General features: G+C 40.4%; 1 protein-coding gene across 1 annotated transcript; it reads right to left on the minus strand.

The window, feature by feature from the left end:
- Positions 1-787: 787 nt before the first annotated feature.
- LOC117298550 (structural maintenance of chromosomes protein 4-like) lies at positions 788-27,373 on the minus strand. Its single transcript, XM_033781865.1, has 25 exons — positions 27,331-27,373; positions 26,764-26,833; positions 24,740-24,957; positions 23,971-24,165; positions 23,028-23,207; positions 21,705-21,869; positions 20,023-20,150; positions 17,948-18,088; positions 17,058-17,208; positions 15,977-16,141; positions 14,904-15,082; positions 14,416-14,656; positions 13,495-13,656; positions 12,675-12,715; positions 12,243-12,430; positions 11,648-11,880; positions 9,743-9,866; positions 9,063-9,252; positions 7,959-8,076; positions 7,414-7,483; positions 6,660-6,790; positions 5,713-5,892; positions 4,070-4,302; positions 3,169-3,352; positions 788-2,642 (listed from the first exon to the last, which is right to left on the minus strand). The coding sequence occupies exons 2-25, from the start codon at positions 26,822-26,824 to the stop codon at positions 2,424-2,426; spliced, it is 3,897 nt and encodes a 1,298-aa protein (XP_033637756.1). The 5' UTR covers positions 26,825-26,833; positions 27,331-27,373; the 3' UTR covers positions 788-2,423.
- Between the last annotated feature and the right edge of the window lie 108 nt (positions 27,374-27,481).

The raw sequence follows: 27,481 nt of genomic DNA on the forward strand, positions 1-27,481 counted from the left end.
CCTCCTGACTCGCGCAATGGATCAAGTCCAAATTTTCCCAGGTTAGTTATTGAATGTACATGTATGGTTGATTACACTAATGTGAACTACACACTGTACATGAAGGCCTGGTCCACTAGTGAAGTTTACTCCTCGACGAGTTAAACCTATTATAGTCGCGACTACACCACTCATTTTATAATTCTCAAGATGCATTGTTGCAATGTGTGCTGCAAGTGCATCATAATAAAATTCTAGCTGAAATGAAAAGATTAAAAGGATTGTGTCACTGATGTCTGATTGTGATTTGTTTGTCGGTAAATTATGTTGTTGCGAAATAGTCGTGAGCGACACAATTGGTTCACCAAACAGGTAGTCGCACTAGCCACCCAGGCCTATTATGTACACTGTCTGTGACTGTTTTGTGACTGTTTTGTCAGCCTGTTTAAAAACATTTCACTTAACTCGCTGAAATACTGTATATACACACATCGATGTATAGTCTGTGCAATTGGTAAAACCAAACTGAATAGGCTACTCTATATCCCGATGCAAACTTAACATCTATTTCAAATATTAACCCTGAAAACTTTCTCCATCATCTAGAATCAAGAACAATAGCTGGTCCTTGGGGGGAAAAATATGAAAGAAGTACGGGGTTCTATAGACTTTTGTGTCTGTTTAATAACAATGTCCTGATTTTTCTGCCGGTAAAAAAGAAAGAAAGAAGAAATCAGACTAAAGTAGGAAGAATATCTTGCCTGTAGAATGAAAAGGGAGGAGGGGGGGGTCAATTAAATAAACACCATGAAGCATCTTCTACACCAAAAGGGATCAGATATTTATTTGCTGTCTACCAAGTATAGCAATTATTTACAATGTCTCGTTACAGTCAAGCTATAGGCCTACAATGTGAAAAGAAACTGCCATTCAACATTGAATATGGGCCTAGCAATCTTCCACAGCAAAACTTACCAACAGCGTCTTATTACATGGCACCAGCGCGTAGCGGCGACATCTGTGCTTACGGCGCATAGAATCACGTATACAGTTTGCCTTGAACACATATTTTTTCTAACAGCGCCATAAAATTGTGGTTCGATCTACACTTATATGAAGCCAATTATTTACAGATATTTACAAAGAAAACCGCCATGGACAAATTTATTTGTAAAACCATGATTCATTTTTTAGTTAAGCTGATATAAACAACTCAACCTTTCAACACTGGCCATTTGCGTCTAATCAATGGCAGTTATAAAACACCCACGGCTCGAAGGGGTCAGAGTGTTTGACAGCCTTTTTTTGTTTAGAATAAGACAACCTAAATAATTTATTGGTGGTCAGTTATTGATAATGAGTAGGCCTAATAAAGATTTTTCTTTCAGTTGATAAGGTCCTCGTCGGCTTGTTTTGCCTGAGTGGCTCTAACGTTTAATGTGGCCCACTTAGTTTGTCCGGTACGAACCCTTACAACTGGGGCATTTGGGACCATCCTTCACAGACATAATATTTATGTCCGTATTTTGCATCAACCTAAAATGCCAAATACTAGCCACTGGATAAGTAAGCTAGGTCATAGGTTTTGAATCCTTAGTTTACATTTATGAGAAATGGACGATAATAATTATTTACAATTATTTTTACAACGCAAAATACTGCGAATACAGTGCTTTATAGACACAGGTCTAAGGGCAAACAAAACAAATAATATTACTCTTTATCCCTACTACAAAATACACATCTATTGAATCGCTGCTAAAATATAGGATTCCAAACTGCCTCGAGCCACCAGGCTAGCTCGTGGTCTAGTGGTCAGGGTTTGAGTGATGTACATTTTGTACACAGGGCTCGGGGAAACAAATGAGTAGACAGTGCTTTACACACATTGTACGGGTAAAACCAACTCATAACATCTACATGTATTTACAAAATCTTGGTCTATAAAAAAACAATAGGCATAATTAAAAAAAAATTCGTTTTCCTTGAATAAACATCTTCCCACAACCCTTTCACCCAAATACCTCGTGGATTTCTTACAAATAAATCACGGCGTCAGCTTTGTCTAGTCGTGTGTTAGTGCACACTAGGACAACAAACTTTTGCAAACTTTTCAGGAAAGATTGTCTGCAATCTTCTTCATGGTCATGAAGGTTAGTAGTTAAAACGGACCTAAATTTTTACACATATAAAGTCAATACCAGGCCTGGAATTTCATCTTTTTAGAGGGTAAAGCCATCTCGTTTTAAAAGGGGCACCTCCATTGAGAAATCTTAAAATCTATGTGAACATTTGGAAGGGGCACCAAGGCCAAGACAAGGGCAACAGAGACCATGGCCTCTGTGTATTTCCAGGCCTGCAATACCTGTCTTTATCCTCGTGAATAAGGACAGGGGGACCGGTCTAATAAAAGGAACGTGCCCACCTTAGCTTGAAATAATGTCTTAGCAGACGAGTGGCTGTTGCGGTGGCTGTTGCGACACCTGTTGCTGCTGCTGCGGTTGCTGCTCAGTCAACGGTTGCTGTGCAGCGAGTTTCCTTGGGTTGATGGACACTGTCTTGGAGCAGTTATCCGTCTTGTAGATGCCGACCAATCGGTCGGCGAGCTCGAACATGTTGTTGCGGAGCGAGATAACGATGAACTGAGCATTCTTGGTGCGCTCCTGGAAGAGTTGATAAAAATAATAATGATTTTGGGGGTTGAACAAAGAATTGACTAGAGTGGGATTCGAACTAACGACCTCTGGATTAACGTGCTGCTGTTTATATTGATAAAAATAATAATATAAGTGGCTTCTTGGGATGTGTGTCGTGGTCGAGCAAATAAGAGCACCAAACACTAGCTCTGGTGTTTCTGTTCAGCAGAGTGTGGGTTTGAGTTCCGGTCGTGACACTTGTGTCCCTGAGCAAGACACTTGACCATAAATGCTTCTCCCCACCTAGGGGTAAATGGGTACCTGTGAGGGTAGAGATGGTTCTTGTGGTTGGTTTAGCTTGGTGCGCTACATATTTGGCAGCATATGCTGTATACTCCCCAGGGAGCTGTGGTGGTTTAAGGAATGAATTAAATGACCCAGTGACCAGGGGTATTAATGTTGGAAGCGCTTTGAGTGGCGATGCCCTTTTGGTGTATAAAGTGCTAAAACAAAACTGATTATTATTATTTGAAATTGGTGGAGGGTCCCTTACCTTGATGTAATGCCCAACGATGGAGACATTCTTGAAGTCCAGCGCTGCGTCAATCTCGTCCATCACATAAAGGGGGTTTGGTTTGAACTGATGCAGGGCAAAGACTAGAGACAATGAACTCAGAGTCTTCTCTCCACCGGACAAATTACAAATATTCTTCCAGCTCTTCTTGGGCGGACGAACACTAGAAAAAAAAACAATAAAGGAGAGGGAGGCGTTAATGGGCTGCGTTGGGCAGGGCTTATTGCTAGCAGGCTTCAAATTTTACACTGGACCGCTGGTCCGAGGCAAGTGATTTCAGTATTGGGCCACTAAGCTAAAGACAGGACAATTCCAGTGGCTTTGTATTTTTCTCTCAATCAATTCTACAAAATGATGTTCAAATGCCGAGTTCGAGTCTTACAAATATTTTTCAGTCCATCACGCATAAAACAGAAAAGATAAATATTTTTCTTAATGTTTTAGAAAGATGATCAAACCGTTTTCACATTTTGATTCTACTCTTTTTTAAATTTTTATTCTGGAATATAATTATAATCCTGGTCCAGTTTCTGAGCTACAAGTCCTGGCGTCGATTTCACAAAGCAATAAATTCCATCGTAAGACAAATTATCAGTATTACAACAGTGATTTGCATTGTGACATCCCACTTTCAATACTAAGCAACAACGATTGATTTGCAGTTACGATCAATCTTAGCTCTTTGTGAAATCGACCCCTAGCCCTGACTAGCCCGGCGTACATTGTCAAGGAAAAACTGCTATCGATTAGTAAACACCACTTCTCAATTTGCCCTGTGGGCTACTAAAACCTGTGCAATCTACTTCTTCCTAAAGATTAAATAATAAAACAAAATTTTAAGGCGAGGGTTTCAGAGAGTTGATAAAGAAAAAACATCTACCTGAAGACGATTCCTTCTGAGAATGGATCCAAGCTGTCGACAAGCTCCAACTCTGCGTCTCCGCCGAGCGTAATCATCTGGTACATCTCCTTCAAGTAGTCGTTGATGGAACCGAATCCTTTCATGAACATATCCAGACGCTGTTTGCGCATGTCCTCCAGGGAACGGCGCTGGCTGTTGCGCGTCTCAGTCAGCTTGTCGTATTCACCTACCCTCGCGAGGTACGTCTCTTCCTGCGAGGAATAAACCATGGGGATAAGTACCTCTAAAACATGAGACTCCCTACTATGAAACTCTAAAGTAAAACCCATAATGGGAAATTGATGTGCTCCTTCAAGAACGAAGTTCAAGGCATGTACATGCTATAGACCGATCCAGGCGCGCAAGTGCTGGGCGCCGCCATGCGCTGCTCGCCATTGCTGGGGTGTCTTTGTGCCTAGTTTTGTGCACAAAGACATGAGAAAATGTTTTCCTTTTCACTTTTTATGGGAATTGAATTTCTTCCTTGATACTCTATGAAATTTCCTTGATATGGCTGCTTGATATAACAACGTACTACATTCTTGATAAGTTTTTAAAATTAAGCAGAAAGTAAAATACTGAAATTCTGACAAAATACCTTGCCGATGTAATGCATTTTAGCGACATTATTTTATGCAGTTTCTGCGTCTTTGACCCCTAACTCGCCTAAGACAAGCACCTTTTTCAAGATGATTCGGCTTATATTGTTTTGCAAATATTTGTGATCAGTGATCTACATTGGTATATCATGGTGTCCTGTTAAGGAAATTGTGTTATTCGTTTAGGAAAACATTTTAATTTCCATAAAGAGTAAAAAGAAACATGATTTCCTCATTTCATTGTGCACAAAACTGGGCACATGTACACCCCAGCAATGGCGCGCGGTGCTAAACACTTGCGCGCCCGGTGCGCGTCGGATCGGTCTATACCTCGCATCACTAACCCCTGGTAGGGATGTACTGACAAACAATGCTGACAGGCTCCCAAAAGTGACTACTTTGAGCTCACGCTCTTTCCAACTGGAGGTTCAAAGCTTGTACGACGATTGTAGGATGCTTATTATGTGCATGTCAAAATGCAAGTATTTTGATGCGACTAGAAAAAGCAACTACAATAGTCACCCAGTAGTTAGACACTTCCTAGACTAAAGAAGAATGAGAGAGGGTCAGTTGCTATGACTTGATGCCCTGTTTTGTGCACCGGCCACATGCTATGCCCAATTAAAAGTTGCAATATACATGTACTGGCACATTTTAGTCAACCACTACAGGGGTAAGGAGTGAGCAGCACGTGCTGGGGAATCAAAATAGAGAGGCGAGATCAATCACCCCTGTGAACGAGTTTGTCGTTCACAAACCTGGGCCCATATTTATAGAGCTGCTTAGCACAAAAATTTGCTAAGCATGAAATTTCTTCCTCGATTAAAACAGGATCACAAACAAATTTTCCACATGATTTTCAGGGATAAGCAAACAACAGCTGAATACCAGTAACATGCAATATGCAACAACTGGAAATTTGGTTGGTAATCCTGTTTTTATCGAGGAAGAAATTTCATGCTTAGCAAATTTTTGTGCTAAGCAGCTCTATGAAATTGGGCCCTGGTGTAGATCCAGGCTTACTTTTTTCTTGAACTGTTGTATAGCGGCCAGGTTTGGGTTCATCTTTCCAAGTTGTTCTTCACACACAGTGATCTCATACTGTACTTCTTCAGAGTCCACGTTGGCAAGCTGCTCCTCATTCAATTCCACCAGGGTTTCCGGATTGTCACGATCGATGATGTGCAGCTCCAACTTACCAAGCTGCAAGAAAATAAATGTGAACATTTAAAGGCTCTGTACATGTTTGGTAATTACTGCACAAAAACCTACTTGGTATTAAACGAGCAAGGGAGAGCTGTTGATAGTATAGAACATTGTGAGAAACAACTCCCTCTGAAGTAGAGTAGTTTTTGAGAAAGAGGTATTTTCTCACTAAAAAAAACCCCCAAAAACTTCAGCTGAAGTCCCTATTTCTACCTGAAAGCACACAAATTTGTATAACAAAGGTGTTTTTTTCTTTCACCATTTTCTTGCAACTTCGATGACCAATGTCTGGTGTTAACTTCGAGCCCAGGGGTGGATTTCACAACGAGTTAAGACTAGTCCTATGACGAGTTAGGACAAGTTACTGGTCCCATTTGAGGAATAGCCTTACGTTGTTCATATCTCAAAGCTCCCATTCATTCCCTTGCCTCCAGAATGTAGCTGTTATGTTTTTAAATTCGCTTTCGTTATGTTTTTAATTTTGTGTCCACAAATCCCCCCCCCCTTTTTTAGAGCTGTTTTCCCAATTCCTGTTTGTCTGTTTAACTCAAGTAATATTTTTAATCTCGTATTTAACATATAAACTTGTACCTACCGTATATATTTTTGAAGAAATTTTATTGTTAACCAAATGCCATTAGTCTTTGACTTTTTATTTGGTGTTGTATTTTTATATGAAAGTTAACCCAATTTTGAATTGAATTGAAATCTCGTAGGACTAGTCCTAAGTCTTTGTGAAATTGAGCCCTGGTGTTTCTCCTCACCTCTTTCTTCCAGTGTTTGCCTTTCTGTTGGTTCTCTTTCACCAGATTCTCCCACTTCTCCAACTCATGTTTGACCTCCACCTGTTTGCTCTTAATTTCCGCTTCCTGCTGCTGGAGCTTGGATAACTCCACTGTCAAGAGGAATAACAAAGACATTGATCAATACAAGTAAGACATTAACCCTCTCAAGGAAGGCAATTCAAAGGTCACGGTTTGACCTCCCCCTGTTTACTCTTGATCTCCGCTTCCTGCTGCTGGAGCTTAGATAACTCCACTGCTAAGATGGTTTACAAAAACATTGATCAATACAAGTAAGACATTAACCCTCTCACAGTCCAGCCATTCAAAGTGCATGGTCAACCCTCACCGAGTCTGACCATTCATGACATACAAATGCAGGCCTGTGTATGCTTCGTTTTTGAAAGGGCAAGGGCACCAAGGCATTTTCAATTTGGTAAAGGGCACCCTATGAGGAAATTGTAAATTTCTACTGGAGTATTTCAAAGGCAATGACCAGGGGGCATGGAGGCAATCACCTCCGTGAAGTATCAGGCATGACATTTTAACATCGTTCAATACAATTAAAATAATAACCCTCTCCGAGTCTGACCATCTAATTGAGCCTGGGCGACTAGTGCCAAAGTCGCGACTATTGATTGCTGAGTCGCACCATGACTAACATTTTTCAACTACTCGGTTAATCGTGCCGCCACAGCTAATACAAAATAATAAGCTTGGACGGACATCCACTTACCCTTGCTTTGTTCCAGTTGTCCTTCCATATCCTTCATTTGCATCTCGGCCTCTCGGAAAGCCTCCAACACCTGAACAGAACAAACATCAAAATTTAAGATCCGATGAAGAAAAAAAAAGGAAAAATACAAATTCGGAGGAACGAAATATCTGACAATCATTCTAAGCCTTAACTGATAAAACTATTTATTTATTTATTAAATATATCTTTCGGAGGTGCTGTAGTTTTTTCAAAATTGAGTTAAACAAAAGTAACTTTTGCCTCAGTGAGATAAACATTATTTTAGCATTCATAACGGATTTACATGAACTCTCCTTACAACATTGCTCTGTGATTTTCACTTGTTTTCTCAAAAACATGACGACTAATGAAGCTGACACTTCTACAGGTAAATTAGAACACATGCATCTTCATTCGCAGTGAGTAGGGAATATGTCATGGCAAAACACATGATCTACAAAAGCTATAACAATTCTAAACATGTATTAAACGTTGTCGTTAGGAGTTTTATTTTCTGCGAGATGGGTTCCTTGGAAGTAACTTACGCTGGTGGCATCATCTTCTAGACGTTTGAATTCCACCTCAATCTTCTTCACAGCTTCAGAATTCTCCTTCTCTTCCTTTTCCATGTTCTCAACACTTTCTTGCCCTCGTTTGATATTCCTGAAAAAACGACAAAACTCTTAGTCTTAACCCTTTCGGCCAAAAGTTATTTTGATAACTCAAGCATGACGCAGAAATTCTCACACATCAGAATAGCTTGAGTTCAATTTTACAAGCACTATTATTATCTAAGAACAATCCTTTTACTTATTGAATTTCCTTTCATTTAATTAAAAAAAAACATTGAAATCAGTCAATAAATGTCCTGAAGTTCTTGGTCTTTGCTTCCCTAGTGTGTTCTGTAAACCCAAACACAACCATATGGTGCTCTGTAGGTGTTTAGCATTTGACGAGTCTCTCCACTCCAATTGTATTTGTATTTGTATTTGCACACATTTATTTCATTGCTGCCCTACATTTAAACTTACACATTTTTATAAGTATATTCAAATTATGAGTAGTTTACAGTATTACTTAGTATCTTAGGATATGAAAGTTTACAATGATTTAGATAGTTATATATTAGGAAGCTTTTGAAGTTGTTGCATAATAGCACAGGCCCCATACTTCACAGAAGGCAATTGCCTCTGTGCCCCGTGATCATTGCCTTGGTGCCCTTGAAATGCCTCAGTAGAAATTTTCAATTTCCTCATAGGGTGCCCCTTTACCACGGAGAAAATGCCTTGGTGCCCTTACCCTTTCAAAAACAAAGCATACATGCCTGATAGCAATACCGTCATTGGAAAGATCTGATCTTTCTCTTCCAATGATGGTAAGATTGGGTATAGAGGGTGGACATGAAGAAAAGTACAGCTTCTTTACAAATGGCCTTTGTGTTTAGGCTTGAGTTTTGTTCTTTTGGTTATCTTGGGCGACTCAATACACCCCTTTACAGTCCACACGGATGTAGGCTTGGGTATCATCCATTAGAAGCCAGGCTGGTAGAGCAGAGAGCGCTAACTCCCCAACTTACTGTTTGGAAATAAATGTGAGTTTTGATTTGCGTTGAATTGAAGTGGTTTATTGGTGATTTAAGTTCAGCTAACCTTTTTGCATTCTTGATGGCGACTTTAGCCTTGTTGATTGCAGTGGTCGTCTCGTCGATCTCCTTAGTGACCTTGTCCAGCCTGGCCTGCTGTACCTTCATCTTACTGCTACCGATCTCCATGATCTTATCATGTAGCGCTTTGACCTCTGCTTCGACCTTGGCAGCCGCTTCCGCCACCTTGTTGTACTCTACCATTGAAAGGAAACTAAAAGTTAGATTTGAATAATGTCTTGTGCGATGAGGATTGGGTAGTCTTAAGTAAATGTGATGCCATCAAGCTAAATGAGTCGTTTGTCGCAAATATCAGTATGGAAAAAACCTGAGCCGAAACAGGCCAACAGGGGTGAAGTAATTGTTTATTTTAGTTTTGCAAACATTTTCTTTACCAGACTGAATCTCAAATTTCCCTGCTCTGGGAATCTTTGGGTCTATGAATTAGCCTACTCAGCAGGTTTGTCTGCAGGTGAACAAATATAAGTAGCCAAAATAATTAAAGTACCATGGGTGGATTTCACATAGAGTTAAAACTAGTCTTATCTCCAGTTAGGACTAGTTACTCGTCCCTACTTGGGACTAGCCATACATTGTAATACCTCCTAGGACTAGTCCTAGCCTAACTCTTTGTGAAGTCGACCCCAGAACCAAGCAGCCGGTGAAATCGCTTGCACCTGAACCTACCTTTTGTGAACTTTGCTGCATTTTTCTCCAGAGCAGCCATGTCGATGTTCTTGCCTGAGTCACGGAACTCAATCTCGAGTTCTTTGATCTGCTCCCGAAGAGAAACTTCTTGCTCGGATTTTGCCTACAAGAGAGGAAGAAGAAACACACAAAAAAAGGTGAAAACTGTTTTTGACCTATGAGAAGATTGTTTTCTGAGTGAATTAAATTGAAGAATGTGAGGTCTTGGGAGTTTTATTTGAGGAATCCAGTCCCATTTGGCAGTCCAATGCCTGGTGTGTTTTGGCTGAGGGGTCAAGTGCACTGGACTGGAGCTCTGGTGTTTCTAATCAGCAGAGTTTGGGTTTGAGTCCTGGTCTGTGTAATTACTCAAAATAATTATTAGCATAAAACCTTTCTTGGTGACGAGAAATGTGGAGAGGTTGATGGTATAAAACATTGTGAGAAACGGCTCCCTCTGAAGTGCCATAGTTTTCGAGAAAGAAGTAATTTACCACGAATTTGATTTCGAGACCTCAGATTTAGAACTTGAGGTCTCAAAATCAACCATCTAAACGCACACAACTTCGAGTGACAAGGGTGTTTTTTTCTTTCATTATTATCTCGCAAGTTCGATGACTGATGGAGCTCAAATTTTCACAGGTTTGTTATTTTATGCATATGTTGAGATACACCAACCAGGGCTCGACTTTGGGGAAAAAATCCACAAGACCGCAGGGCTTGTTGCTCAGAATTTGTACTGGACCGGAAGATTTTTTACAAGACCAAAATTTTATTAGAAAAAAAAAAGTTAACACGATAGACGGCAGGCCTTTTTCATCCCTTAGGAGGCTTTTTTTTTTGCTGTGAAACCCAATCAATAAAGTTCCATATACCTACTTCACGTCATTCTCGCCGCCTCAAAAAAAAAAAAAATCCGATTTGACAGGCAAATCACCAACAAAACACTGCAACGTGCAGCATTCATAAAAAGATCGTCATAAAAAAAGATTGACCAAAAATTTGACAGCAGTAGTCAGAAGCTCATCACTGTTGGTAGCCATACTAAGCAAGACGTTTGGCAACAAGACCTTACTTTTAATCCATGCAACACAGGGATGTGTGGTATTGCAACCAGACCTTCTTAATGCAAATTCAACACTCCTTTGTAAGGTAACAGACTTTACACATGGTCAGTGGTAAACAAACATCGCTGTACTAAGGTGTGCCGCCGCGCCGGGTACCAACACATCACTCCCTCGTGCACTCTCCGGGTGCATAAACATAAATGGTTTGAGACTAGATGTACAAGGTGTGGGCTTGTTCGGCATAAAGTTTACTGGACCGAAGCTAAAATCACTGGCCTCGGGCCTGCGGTCCAGCGTGAAATTCGAGCCCTGCCAACTGTGAAGGCTAGTCTTTGACAATTACCAATAGTGTCCACTGCCTTTCAGCAAGTCTGTGTTTTGTTAATGTTTTCTTGTTGCTTGTTTGTCTTGTCTCCTTGTTTGTAGTTGGTCTGTCTAGGCTCTCTTCTACAAGCCTTCGCTTAATCTATAGTCTCACACTCAGCAAAAACTCTACCTGTCAAGTTGATACATACATGGCGTTACCGCAAACCAAATTTGATAAGTTATCACACGAGCACGCGCGTTATAACCATGAGCGTGCGTGTTATAGCGAATTTATCTTCCAGTCTCACGTGCAACGCACATATCGTTATTTCGCGACAAACAGCATGCACGCGCACAAAGTTTAGAATGTAAATTTGCACTGTCCGTATACGGAGCGTGACGCATTGACGCTCACAATACGCACTGTGCAATAACAAAAAACTGGAAATAGTATATAGGTTTTTATCCACCCTCTACTTCGAGCATCTGATTGGTGGATTAGCGCGTACTGGAAGATAAATATTATTATTACCTTGATATCCATTTGATGTTTCTTCAGGGTCAGCTTGGTCTCATTCAGCTGTTTCTCCAACTCATGGGTGCTTTGTTCCAGCTCACGGAGTCTCTCGCGATGCTCGGCAGTGCCGGTTCGCTTTGTCTCCAGCTCTCGCTCCATGGCCTTTAGTTGTTGAGGGGTGACGTCGACGACGACCGCGCAACCCATTCTCCCCTTGGAGACTTGCTTACCACCTCCGCTCATTGTTCCTTAGGAAGGGAAGGACGGGCGATTTTTAGTCACAATTTTTTTGGAGGTTAATTTTCCTTACTTGCAGCTAAGAAGCTGAGTTGCGAAGGACGTATTTGTACTTGGTTGGTTTCCTCTTAAAACAAGCCTGACGCCCTTTTGGGGGAATCTGAAAGCACACAAATTTGTGCACCAAGAATGTTTTTCTTTCATTATTCTCTAGCAACTTTAATCAAAGATTTATTTTGGGGACATTATTTTGGGATACACAATGGAAGAATACTGGTCTTTGACAATTACCAAAGGTGTCCAGTGCCTTTAATATTGAATCTCTGCACATTTTTGCTTAGCATAAGTAGTATTTTCTGTTCCGTGGTATTACCTGTAGCCTCGATGAGCTGTCCGTTTAGAGTAACCACTCGATGCCGTTTGCTTCCCTGGAGACCGATCCTGGTGGCTTGATCGAGGTCCTTAGCGACGAGGGTGTTCCCCAAGGCGTAGTAGAAGGAACCGGCATACTTAGCGTCTTTCATACGGACCAAGTCGTACAGACGAGGGACGTTCTCAGGGCTGTGTAGGGAAAACAAAATAGTACATAATTATTTTTAGAGGCTGATATAGATTATATTACTTCAAGCACACTTGAATACTCAATTCTGATTGGTAGAACCTTTGCAACAAGGAACGTGGTATTCAATTCAACTCAACATTTATTTCTATAATAGATCTTTTCGCAAATACTCGTTACACGCGGGTTAGGCTTGACCAGCATGCACCTTATCAATTAACGAAAATGTAGAAAATAAAAACTTACGAATTGAATTTCGCTTGTGCATTCCTGGCACGCTCAACCATCTGAAAGAAAATTGTGAAAAAAGTCGTCAAACAAAAGTTATTATAACAAAATGCGAAAAGTTCAACATAAGTGCAACAGGTTTGGACACAATGTAGACTAGTTCGTTCTCTTGGTGTGTGATTTACTCCTTTCAAGACAAGCTTAAGGCTTCCAAGAAGACATTGTGAGAGAATTCTGAAATTAGGAAAAAATCCTTAAAATCACACGGGGGTCTTGCATGCAAGGTTTTAGCCAGGATTTTGTAAAAGGTGTAAAAATTTGCTGGAAATTTTTAAACTTGGTGTCCAAATTGTTCACTTACAATACATGTAAATGACAGATGAAACAGGGTGTCCAAATTTAAAACAGGGTGTTCAAAGGACACATACACCCCTCTGGCTCACTCTATGCTTAATAATATAACATCGAAGTCTTACATAGCGCATGTATCTACCAAACAAGGTACTCAAGGTGTTGAGTATATGCAAACTGTCAGAAAGATAGGTGAACTCTGAGACCCAATTATGTAGCACCTTATAAGGGTTTACAAGGTGCTGCGGCGCATACAGCCGCCACAGCCAGGAACACCAGGGCAACCCTTTCTCTTTTCGTAACACAACACATGGAACCAGTGGCTTTACGTCCCATCCTACACAAAGCAATGGTTTAGTGTCTTGTTTCAGGACACAAGTGTCACGGCTGGGGGTTCCAACCCACGCTCTGATGACCGGAAACATCAGAGTTTGAATTCAGTGCTTTTAACGGCTTGACCAGGACACTTCCACATTCTTGCACGTACCTTGTCCATAGCTATAAATGTCGCAACACCAACGTTGTTATCACGAAGGAACTTGACACATTTCTCTGCCGTCTCGATGTTGTCGACCACGATGTTATCCAAGGCTCCACATGCTGTGGATATCGCTACGTCATACTTCTCATCAATAGCTCCTAAATCACCCTAAAATTAACAACAAATACAAAAATTTGCTTTTTGATAAACAACATTTTCTTTTAAAACATTTATCAAGTTATGAGAAGCTTTGCAGGTAAATGGCAACATTGATTTTGCGGAGACGATTTATGCTTTTGCAGTTAGTCAGATTTCAAGAAAAAAATGTTCTCTGCTGAAAATATACTAGGGGACCAGCTACATTGACAAGTTCATTAAAGTTTGGCTGGTAACCTGTTTTCGGTACGCAAGAATTTGTTATACTTTGAAAGTTGAATGCCAGCAGTTTTATAAAGTCCTCATCTAAAATATGCTAGAACGATATGCAGTACCCAAGTAGGCATATTCAGCTACAGCTACCAGGCCTGCAATTACGAGGCCTCTGTTGCCCCTGGTCTTGGTGCTCCTTTAAAAAGGTCCCATAGACTTAAAGATTTTCCACGGAAAATGCCCTTTTAAAAAAATTAAATTGGCCTTGCCCTCTCAAAAGAAACAAAGTTTCAAGCTAGAGCTACGTTTGCTTTAAACCCGGTTCACACTTTCTGCTAACGTGAATGCGATATAATTTTGACATCACAAATTCGCATCAGTTGGAATGTGCTCAACCCCTGCTAAGCGTTCACTGCGAAAGCAGCCAAGTGACGTTGAATTCGTATCGCATTCGCAGGAAGTATGAACCAGGCTAAAAGATGTTGCTAAAGGACGTCCTATACTTCAATGTATGATGATACAGAAATAGTAGATTCGGACATAGCTTTATTCTCTTACCAATCTGCCGTGGACGCCTGGAATCTTGCCCTGCCTGGTCTGCTCCATCAGTCCCTCTAGGACAGCCCCACGGTCTCTCGCCGACTGCAGGGAGCTGCGAGCTTCTTCCACCTTGGTGACGAGGGAACGTAGGTCCTCGGACATCTTGGTCTCGGCCTGCTTGACGCTCACTAGCTCACTCTGGGCCTTGGGAAGCTGTTTGGTCAACTCTGGGATGTCGCGCTCCAAATCCTTAATTGAACTGTGGTTTAAAAGAAAAGGCAAGATATATAAAAACGATGGGAGACGTTTGAGACGTTAGTGGGTAACCAGCTTTGCAGGCTCACAGTCGAGGTTCTGCAATTCACGGTGAGTGGCGACTCAATTTTCCCCCAACACCAAATTTGGGGGTTATTTTTGAGAACCTCTGTTGTATTTCCTTTCCACAAAAAGCTAAACAAAATATAACATCAGGGGTCATACTGACATGAGATGATTGAACAGCTTACCTCTTGCGTTCTGCCAGTGTTGCTGTAGCGTTCTCCAAGTCAATCTTGGCTTTCTCAAGCTTGGCCTTGGCTCCGTCTTTCTTCTTAACCTGGGTGTCCAACTCAAAGTCTGCCTCTGCCTTCCTTGATTTAGCCTCGTTCACTGCTTTCTGCATTCCCATCAGTTGTTCCTCTTTAACCTAGGGGAGAAATAATTTAGAGGTGTGATTATACCGTATGTCTCCAAAAAACTATACACTTTTGAAATGGCTGCCGAATAAAAATTATATGATTCTGGGGGAACAGGTTTAGATGTATTGATAGCTTATGGATTAAACTTGAATATGACACCAAAAAGTCAGAATATAATTAATCCTTGGGTAAGCGCTGCTCACTGAAGATTAAGTAGCCGACATCTTTGAGTGAATTTTGACCACTCCAAAGTACTTAACTCTCACAGATTGGAAAGATAATTACTGCGCAACCTAATTTTCATACCCTTTACGAAAGTGAGCAGTGCTTTACCCAATCATGAATTATTTTCGGACTTGTTGGTGTCATATGAAAGTTGAGTCCGTAAGCTATCCATACATATAAACCTCTTCCCACAGAATCACATATTTTTTATTCGGCAGCCATTTCAAAAGTTTTTAAAATATTTTTAGACACCCTGTGCAAACACCTGGATAAGCGAAACAGTAAAGGGACAGATTTGGTAATTGTGCAAGACCAGTCTTCTCACTTGATGTATCCAAACATATGCAAAAAAAAACAAACCTGTGTAAAATTTGGGCTAACTTGGTCGTCGAAGTAGCAAGATAAAAATAAAAGACAAAACACCCTTGTCACTTGAAGTTGCCTGAGAATGGCCTCAGGCCTAAAGTCTTTCTCAGATTCAAATATTTTAGTGAGAAATTACCTCTTTCTTAAAAACTATGTTACTTCAGAGGGCGTCGTTTTTCACCAATGTTTGTATGACAGAGATTGGCTGTTAGCAGTTTGGCATTCATATCCCCTTGTGGGAGTTTGCAAAAGAAGTTCCCTTGGCGGGAAGATCATCAAAACAAACAGACAATCAAACAAGTGCTTCTTACGTCTTTCTCTTCCTGTAGGCCTTTCGTCTCTGTCTTTAAGGAGGCCATGATCCCACTCATCTTCTCTTCTTCTACTTTCAACCTCTTCTCAAAGGTTCCCATTGTCGCCTCCAGATGCTCAATCTGCTCCTCGCTGTTTTTCGGGACGGCTTGCAGCTCCTCAAGCTAGTCAAAACAAAGAGGAAACCAGTTCAAGAGTTACAACTTTCAGTAAACTACAAGCCAGTTTGGTAGTTACTCTTATAATTATCGGCAATAAAAACCTTGGTGTGATGCCTACAGCAGATTTCATCTACTGTAAAGTATTTTGAGAAACATTTCATTTCAATGTAATGTGGTTATGTATTAGAAAGATATCGGTTTTTATGCCCCAAAAATTGTATCTGGGAAGCATTAACGAAAGCACATTTCTCAAATTGTTTATTCTTATTTAGGAATATTCTTCCTGCGTGGACATATTCGTGCGGCATTTTGGGCGATATTTCAAGATCGCAACCATCTTTTTAAATAAGCTTTGTGCGATACATACTGGGCAGCACAAGCTGTGTTCTCCCAAAGGAGCCGAGATGGTCTTAAGGAATTAAATTGTCCAAGTAACCAGGGGGTAAAAATGTTGAAGCACCGTAAGCGTCACTGAGCGACAGGTTTGAGCGCTATATACGAAGACAGTATGGCAGTGTCATGGCCGAGCGGTTAAGAGCACTGTATTCAAGCACTGGTGTTTGATCAGCAGGGTGTGGGTTCGGATCATGGTCATGACACTTGCTACATAAAATTAGGGAGGTAGTACTTTCTGCTCTACCGGCCAGGCTTCGAATTGATGATACCCAAGCCTACATTCGTATGGATAGTAAAGGGGTAACCCTGTTTCAGCCCTAGGAGTAGGTGGCAACGGCCTCTGGAAAAAATAACTGTAGCCCACACCTTGAAGTGGCCTTCAGGCCTTGTGTGTCAGGCGACTTGCACAAAAAAAAAAAAAAAAAGTAATCGCCCAAGGACACAATTCCATACTTTGACTCTTGATAACTAAGCAATCAGAACTGTCTCGTCTAGAACTTGATTTCCTGAAACCATCTCTTACTTTGGCTCTCTCTTTCTGCAGGCTTTTCGTCAGCTTCTTCTGTTTCTCCTTTGTATGCTTGAGGTCCTCTCGACATTTCACATCTTGCTGCTCGAAATCGGCAAAGTCCGCCTTCTTCTTTTCGGCGATGTCACAAAGCTTCTCGTAAGTCCTGATGCAGGAATGTTATAAACAATTAATACTATAAGTAAGATTTGAAACTATGCATGGTGGAAATACGATATGGAAAGGTTTGCGGTAACACCATGTAATGACAACCTCTAAATGTGTTGGGGTGGTTCTGAAAAGAACCGTTGGTTTCAGCTCGACGTTTAGATCAGTATGCTCTGATCGTCTTCACGTCATCACTACTCTAGTCAATATCGCTTTTTCAACCCCACATTTTATTACAATTTCTCTTGTAGTTTATTACTTGATATTTGAAATAAAAAAAGTTACATCCCCTGAAGGAGAGCTCTCTCACTGCCACTTCGCAGGTTTCATCAGAAACATGGGTGTGATCCATGGTTATATGGCAGATACAGCTTGAATGACTTCTGAGCCCGGAACATGCCAAACAAAGATATTGACAAAATAGGGAGACCACCAACATTAGGGCTGCAATCCCAGCCAAAATGCTTGGAACACCCATTCCCACACGCTACTTTTATATATTTTATTTTATTATTTTATGCAAGTCGCCCCAAAACAAGGCTAAAAGCCACTCTAGGGTTACAGAAAGAAAACATAGAAAGAAAACATAGACATGCAGAAACTCAGTGGAGGTGAAGGTGGGAAGGTTGACATTCCTCTTAAAAGATGGAAGATCATAGGATGAAGGGAAACATGCACCATGACAAGACAAGAGGCCTTTGTTGCCTCCCTGAAGTATCAGGCCTGCATCTTCATACCTGAATATTTTCTTGTTCTCTTTGGTCTTGGTTTTGTTCTCCTCGATGAAGTGATCCAGTTCCTCTTTCATTCCCTTGAAGGAGTCCGCCACCTTGTCTCGTTTCTCGACGGCCTTCATCCCGTTGTGATCGCATTCCGATCTTCAGAAGTAAACACAAGACATTTTATTGAATCAGCATACATGTAGTAGAGGAGTGTAGAGTTTACTTCACCCCGGACATTGTTCCCAGGGCTGATTGATCTTGCAGTGCAATTTTCCCCTAAGCATGCCTTGCTCGCTCATAACCCCTGGCAGGCCTGTATGCTTTGTTTTATAAAGGGCAAGGGGACGAACGCATTTTCTCCTTGGTTGGTAAAGGGCAACATATGAGGGAGTTATAAACTTCTATTGGAGCACCTCAAGGGCACCAAGGCAATGACCAAGAGGCATCGAGGCAATCACCATGTTGCCTCCGTGAAGTATCATGCCTGCCCTGGAATCGATTCATTAAAATGTACTAGTCTACAAATATTGACTTTTTTGAGCGTTCTGGTTAAAACTACAATTCCCAAGGTGATCCCTTGCGCCTAGGGAAAATGGAACAGTCCGGGATCACTGAGGGAATCATATCTTTAACCATAGCACGAGTAAAAGCAGTCAATATTTGTTTTATAACACCCCAACAGACTATTTATCATCCTCGTACACGTTACGTTGGTGCGCCTGTTTCAGATACACAGATACACAACTGATTGGGTTTGAGGTGGGTAAAAAGACGTCTGGGTACTGCACGCCAAGAAATAGTCGTCGTTCTATCACACGGCAAAGGATGCACTACAACACCGCCGTTTCTAGTAAAATTAAGACATATCATGTGACACGCTCTAAACCAATGAAAAGGCAGAATATTTATAAGGGGTGTTATAAAATCTGACACACGTTAATTAGGGCTATGGCAAATCCACTCTATGCTCAAGTACGGTAATGTTTTAATTCAAGTCACGGTAGCCTCTCATTCTTCTTTGATCTTGTGATATGTATAACTGAATGCAGTTTAGGGCGACGGTGTAAAAACATGAATCATTTTTGAAATGGAATCGAGTCAAAATACTGGCACTTTCAAACATACAGACTAAAGGCCAAGTCACACCGGCAACGATGACGAGAATGAAAACGATAACAATAAAAATGCACGCCCTCGATTGGTTGAACGAGCGTGGGCGTAATCTGCGTGGAGCATTTCAACCAATCGAGGGCGTGTATTTTTATCCTTATCTTTTTTGTTCTCGTTATCGGGGCCTGTGTGACTTGGCCTTAACTCCTTCAAGTGCTCAAAGGATTTTATTGAGCATACAGGCAAAGTAGTCATCCATGCGTTGTTTCTCAGAACATTAGGGGTTAGTGAGGAGGGGTATAGATACAGCGCGTTGCCTAGGGTAGCAAGGCCGCTTTACTTCCAAAAATACTACATAATCTGTTTTGTTTTGCTTATGTTGAAGCTGCGTATTTTAGTGGCCCTTAGCCTTATTCTGCACAAATTTCTGACATGCAACTTTCTAATTGCAAACAAAGAGGAAAAGGCTGATCACACTTAACTTTTGTTCAATGTTTTTCAGTTTCCTATAGCTGTTTTTTTTTTTAAAGGCAGTGGACACTATTGTTTATTACCCGAAATAATTATTTGCATAAAACCCTTCTTGGTGATGAGTAATGGGGAGAGGTTGATAGTATAAAACATTGTGAGAAACGGCTCCCTCTGAAGTGCCATAGTTTTCGATAAAGAAGTAATTTTCCACGAATTTGATTTTGACACCTCAGATTTAGAACTCGAGGTATCGAAATCAACCATCTAAACGCACACAACTTCGTGTGACAAGAGTGGTTTTTTTTCTTCATTATTATCTCGCAAGTTCGATGACCGATTGAGCTCAAATTTTTACAGGTTTGTTGTTTTATGCATATGTTGAGATACACCAACTGTGTAGTCTTTAACAATTACCAATAGTGTCCACTGCCTTTCAGAAAAAGAGGAAATCAGCTGAAAAGTTGCATACCTGAAATCTGCATTAAAATAAAAAGCAAAGGAAAACTTACACATATTTGTTGTAGAGCAGATGTTTCTTCTTGGTGATGTCATTCTCCATCTTAAGGAATTCCTGGGCCTCCTTCATGGGCTTCTCAAGTTGCTCCATCTCAGACTCCACGGCCTTGACTCGTCCCAACTACAAAGCAATGATTGTTATATATTGGTAAATGAAACCAGTAAAATCGTGAAATGGTTAACTTCCTGGTCATGACACTTGTGCTCTTGAGCAAGGCACTTCACCATAATTGCTTCGTAAAAAGTTGGGAAGGTAGTACATTCTGCTCTACCAACCAGGCTTATGTAGTGGATGATACCCATGCCTACGGACTTTGAAGGGGATAACCCTGTTTCAGCCACTGTAGTACATGTTGGTGGCAATGTGGTCCTGGTGATAGTTGATTTGGGTCGAGTGTAGCCCTCACCTTCAAGTGGCCATCTGGCCTTGTGAGTTGGGCGATATCTCATTAAAAAAAAAATACATTCAAACAAAATTGAATAGGATTTCAAACTTTGCTTGGTGGGAGTATCATCAGGGCCCAATTTCATGGCTCTGCTATACCGTAAGCACAGAATTGGCGCTTACGGAAGAAGGGAATTCTGTGATTACGGCAAGCGTATTTCACGGGTTAGCTGCAAATTTTGGCTTCTGCGCGTGCGTTACTAGGCATTCTACGCTTACAAGGCTAGCGCAGAAACTCGGCGCTTGCACGTAAGCGGGGACCCGTGATCGTAAGCGTAGAATTCGGCGGTAAGCAGAGCCATGAAATTGGGCCCAGGTGAGGTTTGCTGTAGTACCATGTGTAAATCTCTTTTGAGTAGTGTTGGTTCTGAAAAGAACATGTGGTTGACAACTCATATTTTCAACAAGTAGTACATGTATGCTCCGATAGTCTTCAGGAGAAAGCTAACTGAAGACAATCAGAGCGAAACGTTGAGTTGTCAACCACCGGTTCTTTTTAGAACCAACACTATTCAAAACAAAATTTACAGATGGTGCTACCTCAAACTTCATCAGATCCCCTCAAACCTCACCTGATCATAATATATTATTGAAACTGAGTCTTAAATCATTAACTATCCACAAAACATGAAGTGCTATCCTTTTCCGATCGTTTATATTTAGTATTTCTAAGTTGTCAACCACCCGTTCTTCTTAGAACCAATACTCCTGATAAGAAATATACCCATGGTGCTACCTCACACCTCACCCCGATCACAATATTTGAATGAATATGAGTCTGAAACCATCCACAAGAGTGATATCCCTTTCACATAGTTTCCCTTTCCTGTAATTGGCGGTTCGTCCACTGTTGGTTTGGACAATAAATCAGAACAAAAAGAGGAACATTTTCAAAGGCACAACGCAAGTGCGGAGCGAGGCAGCCGAAACGCCACGGGACATGATACCCACAATGGTACCCTAGAAAATGTTGAGGTTTATTATGCTCTTAAGTGCATTTTTAGCATGAACTAGGCTTACTTTACATGATTGTAGTGGTACACTGTTAATGCCAGGCATATACTAGGCTAAAAAAAAAAGAAATCTGAAAAAAAAAAAAAAAAAAAAAAAAAAAAAAAAAAAAAAAAGTTTTTTTTTTCAGGTAAAAACACACAAAAAAACGTGGAATTCCGCGGAAACGCGGAAGAGTTGCATGCCTGATAAATACAAGTACAAATCATTTATATTCACCTTTTCTCCTCTCTCTTCGTTAAGCTCCTCAACGGTCTTGGCCAACTCCTCGATAGGCTCCTTGAATTGATTACTGCCGATGATGTCTTCTAAGTACTCCAACATTCCCTCTTCGTGCTCCGTCAGTGCCTTGGGCTTCATCATGGCTATCTGCTCCACCTCACCCTAAGGATGTAGAGGGAAACAAAATGGAAATATCTTGAGAGTAGTCTCTTCAAGAAAGATGCACAAGCTTTGGAAAACACCCAGAGGAGATGTAAACAAATGATAGCTGGCCTTAAGGACAAACCATACAGTCAGAGATTGCGGGCTTTGGCAACCTTACTACCATGGGCAGCGCGCCATATCACCTGCTAGCTCTGCGTAGGTCTCTAACCCCTGGGAGGGAAACTTCGCTTTGTGTCTTTGATTGGCTCTCATATACGCGCAAAATATGAAACGGTTTGCGTCTTCAAAAGCTCTATATGACGAAACGTGTGCGTATAAAGATGTACGTGTTCACTTGTTTGTCACGCAACACTGAATGCCAAGGCAAGTTTATGATTTTTATTACACACAGCACATCCAGCGTGTGCGCGACTAACGCCCAACACAGAACGGATCAACCACAGGACTAATTGTAATATCCAATATATTTGGTTATTTTAAAGTCACACTTCCAGGGGTTATGATCCAGCAAGGCATGCTAGGAAAAAATGGCGCAACAAGATTGATCACCCCTGGGAACGAGCTTGGGGTTTTGGGTCTGCCAACACTGTCCTACAGGAGGAAAAGAGCAGATGTGATTCAGATTTTCCGTATACTATCAGGCATTGATGACATTGACACGGCACATATCTTTGAACTTCAATCAGTATCGAAAACCAGGGGTCCTAACATCAAGATATTCAAGAGCAGGTCACATTTTAGAGTAAGAAATTAGTTTTACTCCCAGCATGTAATAAACGAATGGAACAACCTACCCTCACAAATAGTTAAAATATGGAACAGTGATAAGACAAGCTAACCTACTGGCTAGTCTAAAAAGGTTAAGGGCAAAACAAGCAGGTCACCCTGAAGCAGGTTGTACACCACCAGAAGTACAAAACTACAAGTTTGGGCACAATGTGGACTTTTTCTTTCTCCAATTTCTGACTGTTTGACTTCTACAGAATTTGAACGAATGCTTGAAACGTTGTTGAGAACATTTTAAAAATGGGGAAAAATCCTGAGAAATCACAATTAATGGATCAACTATCTTTTAAATTGTTCTACCCTAAATAACCACACACCACATTGCATGTAAAATATCTATAAATTTAATCGATATACTGTTAAGTTTACCTGGAGAATGAGAAAGCGATTGTGATCTAAATCCACACCACTCAGCCTCAGCAGCGCGGTTACTTCTTTGAATGTGGCTTTCTTGCCGTCCACATAGTAGCTGCTACTGCTGTCCTGATGCGCTGTGCGAGAAACCACAAAAGCACTGTTGGGGACCACCTTGTAGTCATTGTCACCAGACTGAAAAAAAAAGACAAACAAAGTTGAGAGTCTTCATCAGACGAATGTAAGAACTCCTGAGAATTAAGCTACATAAGCCTGGGCGACTAGTGCGACTGGTGTCGTAGTTGCGACTATTGGTTGCTTAGTCGAGTCGCAACTACAGTTTTTCAACTACTTAATTAATCGTGCCGCCACGACTAATACAAAAATAGTTGCGACCACTATGCAAAAAGTCGTGTTTACCTGTTTGGTGAACCAATTATGTCACTATGACTATTCACAAAACCCAATCAGACATCAGTGACACATCATTCAATCCTTTCAGAGTGAACTTTACTATATTGTGCCTGCAGCAAAAATTGGTCGCGATTAGTGTCAAAGTCCTGACTATTTGAGGTGTGACAAGTCAAATGGTAAATTTCACTAGTCGCCCAGGCCTAACTGACATGCCTGACATTTCATCTTTGATCATGTTGAAAGGACAAGGCCATTTTCATTTTGCAAAGGGCACTTCCACTTGAAAATGTTAGAGTCAATTGGAAACTTTGAAGGGTGCCCAGACCAAGAGAAGGGGTTCGCCCCGGTGTTCCTGGTTGTGGCTGCTCCATGCGCCGTTAGCACCTTGTAAACCTTTATAAGGTGCTACATAATTGTGTCTCAGAATCCATCACTGCAATAACCTACTCTGAAAGGTTGTAAATACTCAGTCCTTGAGTACCTTGTTTGGTAGATACGAGCACCAAATAAGACTTCGATATTATATTATTATATTATTGTATACCCCAGTGTCGATGATCTTCTGAAAGTGAACTGCCACCGTGCAACTGGTCAGGTTTCTGTGGTGTTCCGATTTATGGATCAGCACTGAGAGCTTTTTGGATCGGATCTTGGCCGCTCGATATCCAAAGACAAACAACATGGAGTCGATCACGTTGGATTTGCCGCTGCCGTTGGGTCCGATGATGCAGGAAAAACTCTGAAGGAAAAAGAAAAGTTTTATTTTACTCAAATAGTGTTCAACAATAATAGCTGTAGCCCGACTCATTAAAGCTAAGGATTGAAGGCCCTAATACGAAGAGTGGGGCTAAAAGATGTTACTTTAAAGGTAGGGTCATTCAATTGGTAACTACTCCACAAGTTAATGACCGTAAAAACTTAGTTGATGAGAAACACTCTAGCTGTTGATAGTATTTTAGAAAGAATTCTCTTTGAAGTAATATGATTCAAATAATCGTTAACCTGAAAACAATCTCCATCAACACCTCGTCCAGTCTTATATGAAGTTCTAGTAAACAAATACTGGGACAGTTGTTTTTACTGTTTTCTCAGTAAGATGACCCTGTGTTCAACTAAAACTTTCACGTTTTATTGTGTCTTTGTAAAAATATGTCCTACATAAATGAGCATTATAATGACAAAAAAACAAAACAATCTATGACCCTACCTCTAAAAAGGGGTGAATTTGATTGTTCTTTGTTGCCACAAATTGCAAGGACATAAACCCCTGATGTCAAATCAGAAAATAAGATTGATAACGAATTAATAATAACCTTGTGAAACGGTCCAAGCGAGATCTTCCCGGCGTAAGACTTGAAGTTGTCCGTCACAATTTTGGAGATCATGAGCCGTGGTTCATCCGGGGCTGGTGGTTTTGAAACGCTGCCCCTACTGCTGGTTTGTGACGTGTCCATGGGTGGGTCTACCGGTGTTTCCGTAGGAGTATCTGGATTGGCGTCTTGTGAAGGGACACCCTGCTCTGCTTCATTTTCTTCAATAATAAAACATATTAATAATAAAGAGTTTATATATATCGCACACAATCACAGTGAAGTCTCAAAGCGCTTTTGGTAAGTCAAAAGAGAAACACCAGGAATGTTACACAAAAAGTACAGAAAATACGGAAAGAGCAACAAAATGCATATCAATGACAAATAATTTCATAAAAAGATGTCTTTAAAGGCAGTGGACACTATTGGTAATTACTCAAAATAATTATTAGCATAAAACCTCACTTGGTAACGTGTAATGGGGAGAGGTTGATATTATAAAACATTGTGAGAAACGGCTCCCTCTGAAGTGACATAGTTTTTGAGAAAAAAAGTAATTTTCCACGAATTTAATTTCGAGACCTCAAGTTTAGAATTTAAGGTCTCGAAATCAAGCATCTGAAAGCACACAACTTCGTGTGACAAGGGTGCTTTTTTTTATTTCATTCATATCTCGCAACTTCGACGACCAATATAGCTCAAATTTTCACAGGTTTGTTATTTTATGCATATGTTGAGATACACCAAGTGAGAATACTGGTCTTTGCTAATTACCAATAGTGTCGACTGTCTTTAAAAAAGATGTTTTTATAAAAGACTGTTCTAGAGAGGAACTTTCTTTGAGGAGTGAATTCAAGAGTTCAAGATATGCAACCTGAAAGGCCCCTTGCCCATACATGTATGCTTTGGTGGTGGCATGGAAAGGAGTGAAGATTTTGCGAGCAAGTACGAAGATTTTTAGTGAGACAGTAGTCTTGGATCAATTCTTTGAAGTATTGAGGAGCCACAATGTATACCATGTGCAACAAATATTTTTTGTTTAACTGCCACTGGTAACATACAGAACTAGAGTATTTAAAGGAATTGGGGTACTTTTTGTAACACAATGTCCACAGACTTACATTAAACTTACACGGTTTGAAGATAATGATGGTAGAAAGCTTCCCTTAAAATAGTACTTGCTAAAGGTGCAGTAGTTTTTGAAAAAGGAATATAAACAAGTCACAAAAACTACACGGCCTCAGCAAGTAATATTTAAAGAGAAGTTTTCTACGTACTACCATGGTCTTCAAACGGTGTGAGTTTAATGTAAATCTGTGGACATTGTGTTTTCTATTACAAAAAGTATCCAGATCCATTAAGAACAAAGATAACTTATTACATGTGTAACAAACTAAACTGAAATTCACAAAAATTCCATTATTACCCTCAATTTATTATAAATTGAATTGAATTGAAACTCAACTTTCTTGAGTATTCCTCAAAGTGTAGTAGCCCTCTACTACAAAAATAAATTACAATAGTTTCCCAATTTGTTGTAGTTGAAATGGTTTTGCCTCTTTCCGATATGCAGCAGTTCAGTTATGGAACAGTCTTCCAGAGTTTGTTAAACAGGCCGAGACATCAGAACAATTCAAAACCCAGTTAAAAACATATCTTTTTACTTTGTACAATAATTGTTTATTTCCTTTTACAGCGCATAGGGACTTCACGTTTATATGCACTATATAAGAATGGTTTTTAATTATTATTATTATTTATTATTTTAGCTTTTCTCTGCATGTCTTGCCCTTTCCCAACGCAACGGTCTTCAACAGGCATGACAGGCCTGATGCTTCACAGAGGCAACAAATGCGCTTTTGCCTCCATGGCCTATTCCATTGCCTTGGTGCCCCTTGAAATGCCCCAACAGAAATGTACAATTTCCTCAATGGGTCTGGGTGCCCTTTATTTAATTTAAGAATGCATTATTATTGGTGCTCTTGCCCTTTCAAAAACGAAGCATACAGGCCTGGTGCGGGACATACCTTTATTTTCCATTGTCTCTGTATTTATATCCTCCATTGGCTCTTCATCTTTGTTTGCCATCTCACCACGCTAAAGTTCAAGACAAAGATAAGAAAAACTCACAATTTGTTTGTGTTTAATTCAACATTTTATCCAGCAGACATCATTATTCATTGTCAATGCTTGTTTACTTTAACTTTAATAAGAATCCAACAGTTACTCCCTGTTTTACAACTCAACCGGAACATGGGGTCATTAAGATATTTTTTTCATTGCCAATCCGGTAATCCAAACAAGTACACTACTACTAGGCCTACTAGTATTTATACTTAAATAGTAATTATGGCACTGAGTGATAGTATGTGCATTGTAAACATGGTAAATATTTTTGTGTTGTTGATCTTGATGTCGACTGTTTTGAATTTACGTTGCCCGTAAATGGTGTGTAAACACAAAATAACACGTATCATTGTGATAAAAGATTAATTTTAGTATGAATGAAACAACCCAAACTATGTTACATTTATAAAATAGCAAAATAAACGGAGAATAAGTTCTTAAAACAGTGATTTTTGGTCGAAACTCACCTGACATTTGACTTCAATAGCACGATTGAAAATGGCGCTGTACGTTGACCGCCTTTTTAACGAAAGATTTGATTGGTCGAAATCCTAAATGTCAGGCATGTTCAATAACTTGCAGAATGAAACTTTTTAAGAATATAATTGAGACATGTTA

This window comes from Asterias rubens, chromosome 13, assembly GCF_902459465.1.
Source record: "Asterias rubens chromosome 13, eAstRub1.3, whole genome shotgun sequence".
NCBI lineage: Eukaryota > Metazoa > Echinodermata > Asteroidea > Forcipulatida > Asteriidae > Asterias > Asterias rubens.

Excerpts from the sequence above, each read along its gene's own strand:
- LOC117298550 (XM_033781865.1), bottom strand. The coding sequence starts at position 26,824 with ATGGCAAACAAAGATGAAGAGCCAATGGAGGATATAAATACAGAGACA. Across the intron at positions 9,253-9,742 it reads TGCAGCAAAGTTCACAAAAG|AGTACAACAAGGTGGCGGAA; the intron begins GTAGGTTCAGGT and ends TTTCAATGGTAG. Across the intron at positions 7,484-7,958 it reads TAGAAGATGATGCCACCAGC|GTGTTGGAGGCTTTCCGAGA; the intron begins GTAAGTTACTTC and ends TGTTCTGTTCAG.